The sequence below is a fragment of the Myotis lucifugus genome, unplaced genomic scaffold, assembly GCF_000147115.1.
Source record: "Myotis lucifugus unplaced genomic scaffold, Myoluc2.0 scaffold_0, whole genome shotgun sequence".
Taxonomy (NCBI): domain Eukaryota; kingdom Metazoa; phylum Chordata; class Mammalia; order Chiroptera; family Vespertilionidae; genus Myotis; species Myotis lucifugus.
This window is the reverse complement of record NW_005871048.1, coordinates 44,468,700-44,481,396: the sequence shown is the minus strand read 5'-3', so window position 1 is coordinate 44,481,396 and position 12,697 is coordinate 44,468,700. Positions and strand designations below refer to the sequence as shown.

Here is a 12,697-nt window from a genome sequence, read left to right as displayed (position 1 = left end):
CATATTAAGTTCCTTAATAATTATCAAATATTTTTTCAAATATAATAAGAATAAATGAATATATGAGTCCTTGGTTTTATAGACAGATTGATTTACCAGTTCATTCTTTTTCTAATGCAGCTAAATAATTTTTGTCCTCATTTATAGTATTTCTTTTCTTACCTTACTAAATATACTATCAAAAAAATATACATTGAGTAAAAATTTTAGTATATAATGAGAGATTAATAGAAATTGTAGTAAAACAATGAGTCCAAAGTCTTATAGTGATTTCCCTTCTTGTTTACTTACCCTGATAACTTCATAACTATTAAGAACTATTGCTTCTAATTTCTGGACAGACTCTTCAAGAACTTATAGGAAGAACCTGTGCAATAGATCTGTTTAGGGATTTCATTCATATACTTTAAATCTTAGCTTACACTTTCCTTCTGTTCATCAGCAGGATATTTCCTTTATTCACTTTATACCACAAACTTTTCTTTTTTTTAAAAAATGTTTTTATTGATTTGAGAGAGGAAGAGAGGGATAGAGACATCAATGATGAGAATCATTGGCTGTCTGCCTCCTGCACACCTCCAATTAGGGATCAAGCCTGCAACCCAGGCACGACTGGGAATCAAGTAGGTGACCTCTCAGTTCATGGGAGGATGCTCAACCACTGAGCAACACCAGCCTGGCTGTACCACAAACTTTTATGTGATGGAAGCACATGCAAGTTTTGCTACTTTAAAATTGTATCCTCCTTCTAAGATGTAGAACTTGAAGTTGGACCTAAATGTCTTTTCACTGTGACATTTACCATTTCTTCCTCATTTTAGGTGTTGAGACTTCTCTACGTAGCAGATATATTCATTCCTAAAAGCTCAAACCTAAATTTTTGATAATACTGCCACCAGGTGGTAGTGATGCCTCATTTCCCTCAAAATATCATTGTTTTGTCTAAGTGAAAATAATATTTAATGAATTTTTCCATTGTGTTACAAACTTAACATAATCAGTAGACCTAAACAAATTGCCAGATGTTTTTTAAAAGCATGTTTTAAATTATTAGCAAGAAACCATCTGACATTTATTAGTCCTTTTCACTCATTCATTTAGGAGAAAAGTATAGCTAAGCTATCTTCTTCCCTATTCCTATTTTGCAAACTGAGAAGTATCTCAATGTTACATAAAACGTCTTTTAGCAATATTAGTTCATAGGCTACAGCTAAGTTTTCCAAGCCATTTTCTAAAAATGGTTATTTAAAATGCTATGCTCTCTTACAATATTTAGGTCTTACAGAAGCCTACACCTGAAACCTATATGATCTTGTTGACCAATGTCACTCCAATAAATTTAATTACACACACACACACACACACACAAAATAAAATGCTATGTTCTCAAATGAAATAAGGTTAAGTTTAAAATTTAAAAAGCAATAGACTGTTCAATGCAAAATTTTAGTCAAAACACTAGTTATAATACTCATTAAAATGTGACATTGCAAATACAGACTATGTTATTTCTAAATCTTTAATATACTACATCTCAAATCTGACATGTGAATCCCTACCCTGTTTTATTGTTTATCTTCACAACACAAACATGAATTTTTTTCATTAAATTTTATTGGGTGACATTAGTCCACATGTGTGGATTACTAATGTACAAAATCTGTATATAGCTATGGCCATGTGCCCACCACCCAAAGTCACATCTTCTCCTGTCACCTATTAGGACCCCTTTCTTCCCCCACCCCCTCTCTCTGGCAACCACCACACTGCTGTTTGTGTACATAAGTTTCAGTTTTATATTAAACATGACTTTTAAAAATAGTTACTACCCCTACTATTAGATGGTTCAAGAAATACAATTTTAAGAATAACGATAGGACTTCTTTAAAAGGATTGTAACAGTTTATTGCTGTCTATACTGATCATATGTGTAATGAAAAAATGGCTTCTGGTGATATAAAGCATTCCAGAATTACACACCAGGGCTATACACTTGAAAAACCTGCTTTACGTAAATCATACAGTAATATGTAGGCTTAATACAGAAACTCAGGGCTAGGAATCAAATTCTAATAGATTGTATTTAACATGTTTCTCTTATTCTTAAATTTGACATTTCCCAGAGGGAACTAGCACAATCTTAACTAATCATTAGTGAAAGAATACTACCACAAATAGTAATAATGGCCTAAGAAAAATATTTCTTAAAAAAAACACATTACTATTATGTACATTATAACCAGGTCTAAGCACAGTTTTAAAAATTGTGTTTAGTAATATGTTAAGAATGTGAATTACAAAGTTTAACAAAATCGGTAAAATAAAAAATAATTTACAAGGAAAGCAAGTTTACATATTAGTGTTAGACATTTTTCTTTCTATTACCTAGTAGATAAAACAGTTCAAGGGCTCACAGGCAAATGTAACATCTTTATTTTTCACAGTTATTGCAATCAGTCCAATATTAAATAATTTAATTCTTAAGTATTATTTATATGCACAAACTACACTTGTAACAGCATGACCTTTTACTTGAAAAATAAAGGACAATATAATTATATTATTTACACAATGCCCATAACACTAATGGACAGTTTTTTAATGCTTTGTTTTCTAAAAGTTTTGTTGTTTTTAAACAAAAATAAATTTGAAGAGAATGAACCAAAACAGTACCACCAAGTCACATTTTGTCATCAGACATTAATGTCCTCATAGTAGTTCAACTAAGATTATGATTGAACTTCATCCTAAAATATAAAAAGTATTTTTTAAAAACCATGAAATCCGCCTGGCTGGAGTGGCTCAGTTGGTTGAGCGTCATCCCTTGCACCAAAAGGTTGCCAGTTAGATTCCTGGTCAGGGCACAGACCTGGGTTGCAGTTTTGATCCCCAGTTAGGGAGCATATAGAAGGTAATTTGATCAGTGTTTCTGTTCTCACATTGATGTTTTTCTTTCTCCTCTCTAAGCATGTCCTTGGGTGAAGATTAAAAGAAAAAACAAAACACAAGAAATCCAATCTAGCTATGTTCAAATATAATAAATTGTACTGCCATAATAAGAGAACATCCTTAAAATATGAAAACCAGTAAAGAGCACAGGATTTTTTAAACTTTTACTCACAATACTGCATAATAAATGTGATAACTTTTTCAATGTTTCTTCTGTTCTTTTCTTATATGTGCTTTTTCTCTTAGCTTTTCAAGGCCTTGTCACAAAGAGCCTTAATCACATTTTATTGTCAAGATAAATGCACTTATTTTGGTAAAACATTTCAAATGACGTAAATGCTAAGCATTCCCCACTGTTTAAATGACTTCTCATAAGGTAAAGGTAATTTTCTACTTAGATGTCTCTCTTTTATGTAAAGGCAACCCTGGTTCTTTGTGTAACTTACTACCTTTTATGTATAGTCATTCTCACTAAAGATGCAATATATTTTTTAAAAGAAATACTAAGTACTTTAAATATGCTGAAAAAGTAGAAGGGCCAGTTTAGAACTATAACCTAGGAAATAATACATCCAGGTTCAGCCCTGAAAACTGGTCTTTCATAAGTGAAGGTCAACTAGAACATAACTGACTTTCACAGTTTTTTTATTATTAATTATTCTTCAGGTTAGTACTAATGTTACAAATCAGGCCTAGTTAGGCAACATTTCATTTTGACTCACTGGGTTTTATACAAAATGCTTTAGGAGAAAGTTTTAATAAAACACTGTATAAAATATTAATTTTCTATAGCTTATAGTCTTAGCTTTAAAGGTTTTCTATTACTAAAGGTAAAAGTAATCCTATAACCCAAAGATGCAATTTGTGGATCTTATTTCATTAAGTCATTGCCATTCTTACTACTAAATACTGCCAGAATTCAGGAAAGACAAGTAAAGAAGCCATGCCTCACTTGCTGCAGAGGTCTTTAGGCACTCGGTTGGCTATAAGAATACATCTTCACTTACCCTTTCTCTGTAACTATTTCTCAATATATGGGTCACATATAATCTGAAAAACTCAAATAACAAATGTGCATTTTAAAAAATGTAAAATCAAGAAATCCCTATTTAATCCAATTTAATCTCAATCAGATATTTAAATTTTGCTATAGAATAATTTTGGTAAAGCAATATTGTACTGAATTCCCAATCCAAAATTCCTTTCATATACATATCCTAAATTAACTACCTTTGAGATGTAGAATTTCTTACAACATATTATGTGCAAAATAACTCTTAACCACAAAACTTGAAACAACTGCTGCATTTAAAATCAAGCAACATCCAATACTCCAGCAGCCACAAGCTGCCGTGAGAGCCAGTCCAACCCTTCGTATAGTCCCATCCCACTTCGAGCATCACAGCCCTGGATATACCAGCTACGGCCACAGCACAGTTTATGAAGACTGAGAAGTTCAGTGATTTCTTCTACTGAAAGGGCTCCAGCAACATCCTGAAAGATATATACACATCAGAATTTCTTAAAAATCAGTTAATATTGACCATCAATATCGTCATCATTTTTTAAATTATTACCATTTATAAAGAATTCTATTGGTACCATTCTAACCAAAGTCTAATATAAAAACCTAGATTCACCTTTCAGTAATTATTCTGAGATTAATAAAACTAGGAAAAAAAGAGTTTTGGTTAAAATCATTTACTTACTTGTATTATATATTGTTTATATAGCAGCTTTACAATGAAATCAATAAAAGCCATGCAGCCTGAATGAAAGATACTGTCTGAGTCACTATAAGGCATCAATTTAAAAGAAAAATTAATGTGTATATATTTTTAAAATAGTTTATACATAGGGTTTACAAAATGGTTTATTAAACTATTCAGAATACTCGAACATCCCTACTTCCCAGAAGAGTCCACCAGTAATATTCTCATTATTTTTCCAGAAAATTTCCATGCACATTTGTACAAATAAACACAAATAGAAACATACTCTAATTTTGTTTGTTATTTACTTAACACGCATGTTGAATATAGATAGCTTTCCATTATCAGGATAAACAGATTTTCCACATTAATTTTAACATGTGAATTGCATTCCACTGTGCAGGTGCAACATCATTTTCTTTACCAGTCCTATACCAAATGTTCCAATCCTATAATGAAGTTGTGTGCTTATGTGCTATTACAAATACATACATATTTTTTACATACAGTTGCAAAAGTATCTGTGGAATAATCTTAGGATAGCTGTCTGCAGGATATATTACTAGAGGTATAATTACAGAGTAAGAGGGTATATGCATTTCCCCCTAAGAAAAGGTCTCAGTTTAATAACCACAGCATAGTGTATGTAAGTCTGATGATTCTCAAAGATTTTTGTCTTTCACAATGTGATAATTGGAGAATGGTATTTTACTTTGTCTTATTTGTATGTCTTTAATCATAAGTACAGCAAAGCGTATCAGCTTATTTTTGGCCATTTTTTAATTGGGGGGAAAATCCTATATTCCTCATCGTACTCCTCCTCATGACATCTAAGCCGCTCTGTGGCACTTAAAACCATTTTGATCCTCCTAGAAACTTAAGGTCAAGATCTAGACATCTGCTATTCCCTGTCCTCCATCCTCCCCTTTCAATCACCAAATTCTAACAATCCTACCATCATAAAATATCTTCAATCTGCTTCCACCTATCTATTCCTCTAAATAGGGATCTTGTTAAATCTCTCACTTGAATTACTGCAGCAATTTACTGCATCTTCCTGTCTCTAGTCCCTTACCCTTGATTAATTCTACATCCTACCACCAGGATTATAGTCTGAAAACAATGATGTGATCTTACAACCAACTAATCCAAAAACCTTTTGATGGCTGTCCTTTCCTCACAGAATAAAACCTACATATCTCAGCATGGTCCTGTCAGGCCTTCCTTCACAATGTGGCCTCATCTGTTATTCTAGATTTTCTTCATCCTCTACCTGCTCCTCACATACAAGTCCACTGGATGCTCCCTAAAAATACGAATGCTCTTATTTTCTCTGCCTACCATATTCTTGCCTTCACATACTGATTCAAAGACTTATCCATAATTTCAACTTATAATTTCAACCAAAATCCTACTTTTTTACGAATCTTAAAAGATGTCACCTTCAGAACTACTCTCTAATTTGCCATAACATTTTGTTAACATCATTGAAGTTACTTACCAGTTTTCTTTGTATTAGAATGTCATATATATTCACTTACGTGTTTACTTACATACATTGGAGTTTCAGAGAACATCAACTGACTTACTTCTTTTTGAATACTCCAAGGAATGAAGCACAAAATTTGTACTTTCCACATAGATTGCATTCAGAATATTTAGCAGAAACTTCATAAATATCTACTAATTATTTCTCTTTTGAAATATTTCTAGCTACTTTATGATGTGAAATACACAAAACTACTAAAATAAGTATTCTGAAATACAAATGTGTTACCTGTTTGTTAGCAAAAATCAGAAGCAAAGCATCTCGGAGTTCTTTTTCTGTTAACAACTTCGCAAGCTCACTGTGTGCTTCATTAACTCTGTCTCTATGACTGCTATCAACAACAAATACAACAGCTACCAACAAAATGACAAAAATTTCAGTTAGTCACCTGCTAAGTTTCAGTAAATGGACAAAATATTTAATGCTCTCATTATATTATGGGTAGTCTACCATTATTTTTATGGAAAGGCTGCTTATTATAGGAGCAATAATTAATGGTATGATCTCAAATAGGTCACATAACTTTTCAGCTTTCATTTCCCCATCCATAAGAAGATTTACACTTGCTCTACCAATTAATATTTCCTCTTAATGAATGAAAATGTACCCCTCATGATCTACCTATTGATGCTACTTATTTGTTGATTACTACTTCTTTTACAAAAAGAGAATCCTTTAAAAATAAATCACCATCTTTATCTCTCCAAAGTACTCTTTCTAGACACCTAGCACAGCACTTTCCAGCAGAAACTTGATAAATATCTATTGAATGAATACTTTTTAGAAATCTTTCCAGCTAATTTATGGTAACTAAACATATTCAGACATTTAACCATTCCTCATGATCAAAATTCCTTTTTTCTCCATTAATCATTGGCTCATATTAAATATCAAAAATCCCAAAGTAAACGTAATTATCTAATCTCTCTTCTAGGTGGAAAGTAGGATGACGTATGGAACAGGTGGCATAAACATAAGCTTTATATTGGGATATAGGAGGCAAAAGTTAGAATGGGGCCCAACTGTGAATAAGTGCTGGATGGAATATATGTGACGTATCAGAGTTTGGTCTAAAGCAAACCACTATAGGTTCTTCTGCAGATAACAACTGTGAATGAAAATGGAGCTTTTAAGATATTATAATGGGATAAATGTTTAATTAAATTGAACCGCATAACCATACACCACAAATTCTACTATACTCCACAATACTACCAGTGATCATATTCATGACACTAATAATTTAACTGTTAAGAACAGTACTCATAACAGCGCACATATACAAGCTAAGTATTGTTTTTATGCTATAATTATGTTTTTTTCATGAACTATACCAAAGTACATATTCCAGTCTTTCCACCTTCATTTTTTTTAATAATGTGGGGCTGGCCACCAATATTTAAAGGTATAATCAATATTTAATAAATGCTTAAATATCAGCTTTACTATTTAAATCAATATACTGAAAACTGGCATCCTAAAAATCTGAAAAATTACGATGTCATTTTTTTCTCTTACCTTGGGTATTCAGGTAATAATGTTTCCACAATGGTCTTAATTTGTGTTTTCCACCTACATCCCAAATAGTGAACTTTAGATTTTTATATTCTACAGTTTCCACATTAAAACCTGAATTAGAAAAAAAGTTACTTTAATACTGAACTTATATTTACAGTGACACACCACACACAAGGCAACTCCCTGTTTATAACTGTGACTTACAATTATCTTCACACAGCAATATCTATTGCTGCCCAACCAACTCCACTCCTAACCAACCTATGTGGGGAATGAATACCTTTATCAGTTATTAGACCCCTAAAGCTGGGTGCTTAGGACCTTAAAACACAAGTACCTGCCAACTCCGCACCAATACCACCCCCTCACCCTTAACCCTCAACAAGGTCACCAATCATTTATTCCTTCCACCTGTCCCACCAAAATTCTGTTCCTTCTTATTATCCCACCATCCACGTTTCAATCCAATCCTACAGCCACTGAATCTCGCATTTTTCCTCTGAAATGCTGGTGTCTTACAGCCAGAAAAAAAAAAAAGCCCAGTTCCATGACAGATTGGCATATTATAAGATCCCAAAAACTCAGCTGTAAGCTAGGGTTTGTTAAGGTAAAAAGCAATACTCATACTTACCAATTGTTGGAATAGGTTGCATAAACTCATCCTGTTTTAACTTAAACAAAATAGTAGTTTTTCCAGCACCATCTAATCCTAATGTAACAACTCGAATTTCCATTTTTGGTCCGATGTGAACTCTATTGTCCTATAATTTTAAAAATATTTTCATCTTTTAATTTTGACATAGTGTTAGAAAGCATTAATATTTATACTTTTATTTATAAAATGTCACTGTTGATTACTGTCCTTTCTCCTATTCATTCCTCAATCACTGAAATCTGATCTGAAAGAGAAGAGTCACTCCTTAATGCCACATCCTTTACTGAAACTGACTACTTTGTTTTTGTGTAAATTAAAAATGTATGCATCCACCTAATTTCTCCAGATTTTTTTAGCTCAACTGAATCTTCTAAGGGTTTTTATGCTGTGTTAAATATGTTAATAAATATATTAATTAAAAATGAGAATTGCTGCTCACTTCCCAGAAATACAGTTAACAATTTCATATATATCCCACCAGACACTTTCCTATGAACATACTGGTTGATATACACAAACAAAACAAATATACTTTTGTTTGTTTGTTTATCCTCACCTGAAAATATATGTTCCATTGATTTTTCAGAGAGAGTGGAAGAGAAGGAGGAGGGGAGGTAAAGTGAGAGAAAGAGAGAACATCGATGTGAAAGAAACACATCGACTGATTGCCTCCCACACGTGCCCTGACCCAGGTACGTGCCCTTGACCAGAAATCTACCCTGCAACCCTTCGGTGCGAGGGCCGATGCTCTTACCACTTAGAAACACTGGCCAAGACAAAACAAATATATATTTTTTTAAATATTTTTTTTTCTTCATTTCAGAGAGGAAGAGAGAGGGAGAGAGAGATAGAAACATCAATGATGAGAGAACCATTGATCGCTGCCCCCTGCATGACCCCCACTGGGGATCAAGCCCACAACCCCGTCATGTGTCCTGACTGGCAACTGAACTGTGACCTCCTGGTTCATAGGTCTGTGCTCAACCACTGCACCACACCAGCCAAGCCAAGAATACATTTTAAAAAGATAAATTTAAAAAAACACACATACACTCAACTAATTTTTATACTCAACAGTGTATTATGGAATAATTTCATTTCAAAACATAAAGACCTGCCCTTTTCTTTCAATTACTTTGTTATATTCCATGAGCCAAGATTTAACCAATCCCCAACTGACAGATGTTAGATCTCTGAATTTATCATAACGAACAACATTCTTGTAATGAGTGTACATATTACTAGCTGCATGATCTCTCTGCCTCACTTCCCTCATCTATAAATTCAGGATTAAAATAGTACCAAACTCACACAATTTTTACAAGGATTATTTTTTAAAACACGTATAAAGTCCTTACAACAGCTCCTAAATAATTGTCGGTAACTATTATTTTGCCTCCTCGTTTTAGCACTCTTCTTTTATGAGACAACATTGTCCTGGTTTTTATCCCACCTTTTTGGATGCTCCCTCCCATTTTCCTTTTGTCTACCTTTGTAATATTGGTGTACTTGAGAGTCTATATGAGGTGTGTTTCTTATCTACATAGTCTCATTTACTCCATGTGCTTCAGTTACCATCTTTATGATGATGGCTCCTAAATATACACTTCCGTACAGTCCTACACTTCAGAAATAAAACAATATATGAACCAGATTATCTTTGTGAGAATTCTAGAAACCATTTGTGAAATTAAACACCCAGGGCAACAAAAAACGAAAAAGGGATTCCAACAAAAGAGGTAAAAAAATTGACAGAATTCTGCACACCCATCTATGCCCCTGCCTAACCTGGTATGGCACAATGCAACTAAAAGGAAAATGCCTATACCAGGACAGAAACATAAGGTTTTACTGAGCATCCAGTGTTCTGGCTCATCTGGGGTCTGCCTTAGATAGAGACCGGGTACTGTCTCACCCAACTTGAACCTCTTAGGGACAACCAACGGCACGATTTGAAAGCCACTAGAAACAGAGGCAAGGACATGGCACATTAGAACTCCTGCTGTGCAGGGAGAATAAGAGATTATTGGCTTCTGAAAAAATGCAGAGGCAAACTGCTTCAGGAATTCAAGGCAGCTAAAGCACACACACAAACCCAGAGACGATAAACCCCAGAAAAGGTTTGAGAATTCTAGAATCTCTAGCTGGGCGAAGGTCTTCCCAGGCTCAAAGCCAATTCATAAAGATTGGGAGAGGTAGTTGTTTGTTCAAATGCCCAAATCTCAACAAAAATAGGACAAGGCATAAAAGAAACAGGAAAACATAACCCAATCAAAGGAATAAATAAAATTCCAAAAATTGACCCTGAAAATTCAGATCTATGAGTTGCCAAAGAACTTAAAAAACCTGTAATAGAGATACTTAAGAAGTTAAAAGAAACACAGACAATAAATAAAATCAGGAAAACAAAGAACAGGCAAATTAGAATATCAACAGAGATAGAAATTTTTTAAAAGAACTAAAATTCTGGAGATGAAAATATAATAACTGCACTGAAAAAGTTCACTAGAGGGTTTCAAAAGTATACTTCATCAGGCAAAAGAGAGAATCACCAAACTTGAAGATATGTCATTTGAAATCAAGTTAAAGGAGAAAAAAAAAAATGAGTGAAGAAAGCCTAAGGGATTTATGGGACACTAGCAAGGAGATCAACACTTATTTTGTGAGAGTCCCAGAAAGAGAAGAGAGAAAGAAAGGGGCAGAGAGAGCTTACCTGAAGAAATAATGGTTGAATACTTCCCAATCTGAGGAGAGAAATGGACATAAAAATTCTAACTCAATGCATCCCAACTAGGATAAACCCAAAGAGACCCCACACTGAGACACATTATAATCAAACTGTCAAAAATCATAGACAAAGAGAGAATCTTAAAAGCAGCAAGAGAAAAAAGACTCATCACATACAAGGGAGCTTCCATAAGATTACCAGCTGATTTCTCAGCAGAAAGTTTGGGATCCAGAAAGGAGTGGGAGAATATATTCAAAGTGCTGAAAGAAATAAAACTGTCAGGACAGACTGACAGTTGTCAGAGGGGAGGGAATTGGGTAGCTGGGTGAAGAAGGTGAAGGGATTAAGCAGTACAAATTGGTATTTATGGACTAATCACATAGATATATAGATTCTAGCATAGGGAATATAGTCAATAATATCTTGGTAAATATATATGGGGCCAGGTGGGTACCTGAAGCATTGGGGGATTACTCTGTAAAGTACATAAGTGTCTAACCATTGTACTGTACATCTGAAACTAACACAGAATAATACTGAATATAAACTGTAATTTAAAAATAATTTTAAAAAAAGAAAAAAGCTGTCAACAATGAATGCTATATATGCCAAAACTGTCCTTCAAAAAGGAAGGAAAAAATAACTTTCCCAGAAAAGCAAAAGCTGAGGGAGTCATTACCACTAGATGTGAACAAATAGTAATCTGTACTGTTGTAATTTTGGTGCATAAATTTAATTTTTATAGACTTGAAATAACAAAAACATTTTATACGCCTGAAACCAATAGAAAATAGTGAATGTAAACTGTAATTGAAAATTTTTTAACTGTAAGCCTCTGTTAATAGGTATACAGTATATAAAAATGTATTTTGTAACATCATTAACAAAGTGTGGGGGATGAAATAGGTATGCAATTGAAGTTAAAGTGTTAACGTTTAAAATAGAGTGTTAGAACTAGTATGTTTTATGTAATTACAATGGTAAACACACAAAGAAAACCTCCATAAAATATAAACAAAAAGAAATGAGAAGGAAATCAAACCATGTCACTACAAAACAATACAGTAAGAGAGGAGAGACAAAAAAAGCTATATGATATATAGAAAACAATGAACAAAATGGCCATAGTAAGTCCTTACTTATGAATAATTATTTTAAATATTAATGGATTTAGCTCCCCAATCAAAAGACATAGTTTGACTATATGGATAAAAAAACAAGATTAAAAAAAAGACAAAAAAACAAGATCCAACAATAGGCTGTCTACAAGTGACTCACTTTACATCTAAGGACATATATAGGTTCAAAGTGAAAGGATGGAAAAAAATATTCCATGCAAATCATACCCAAAAGAGGAAGGATGGCTATCCTATCAGACAATGGACTTTAAGTCAGAAACCATTATAAGAGATACAGAAGGTCCTTATATAATACTAGAGGCTCGGTGGACAAAATTAGTACATGGGTGAGGTCCCTAGGCCTAGCTGGCAATCGAAGCACGAGCATCTGGCATGGAAGGGCAGGTCCCAGCTGACCTCTGGGCCCTGGGCAGCACCTGGACCCCCAGGCTCCTGCGTGCCCCCCTC

At 33.7% G+C, this 12,697-nt stretch overlaps 1 protein-coding gene across 3 annotated transcripts in view; it reads right to left on the bottom strand.

Annotated features, from left to right (window-relative positions):
• Positions 1-1,883: 1,883 nt before the first annotated feature.
• TRIM23 (tripartite motif containing 23) overlaps positions 1,884-12,697 on the bottom strand; it is a 35,804-nt gene continuing 24,990 nt past the window's right edge. For 2 of the 3 annotated variants that reach the window (XM_006081405.3, XM_014452351.2), the window contains 4 exons: positions 8,360-8,489; positions 7,729-7,839; positions 6,439-6,563; positions 1,884-4,443 (listed from right to left, as the gene is read on the bottom strand). In XM_006081405.3, the coding sequence (XP_006081467.1) occupies positions 4,264-4,443; positions 6,439-6,563; positions 7,729-7,839; positions 8,360-8,489 (546 nt within the window). In that variant the 3' untranslated portion in view covers positions 1,884-4,263. Of the gene's footprint in view, positions 4,444-6,438; positions 6,564-7,728; positions 7,840-8,359; positions 8,490-11,096; positions 11,128-12,697 lie in introns of all 3 variants that reach the window. The other variant, XM_014452356.2, reaches the window with a different exon arrangement.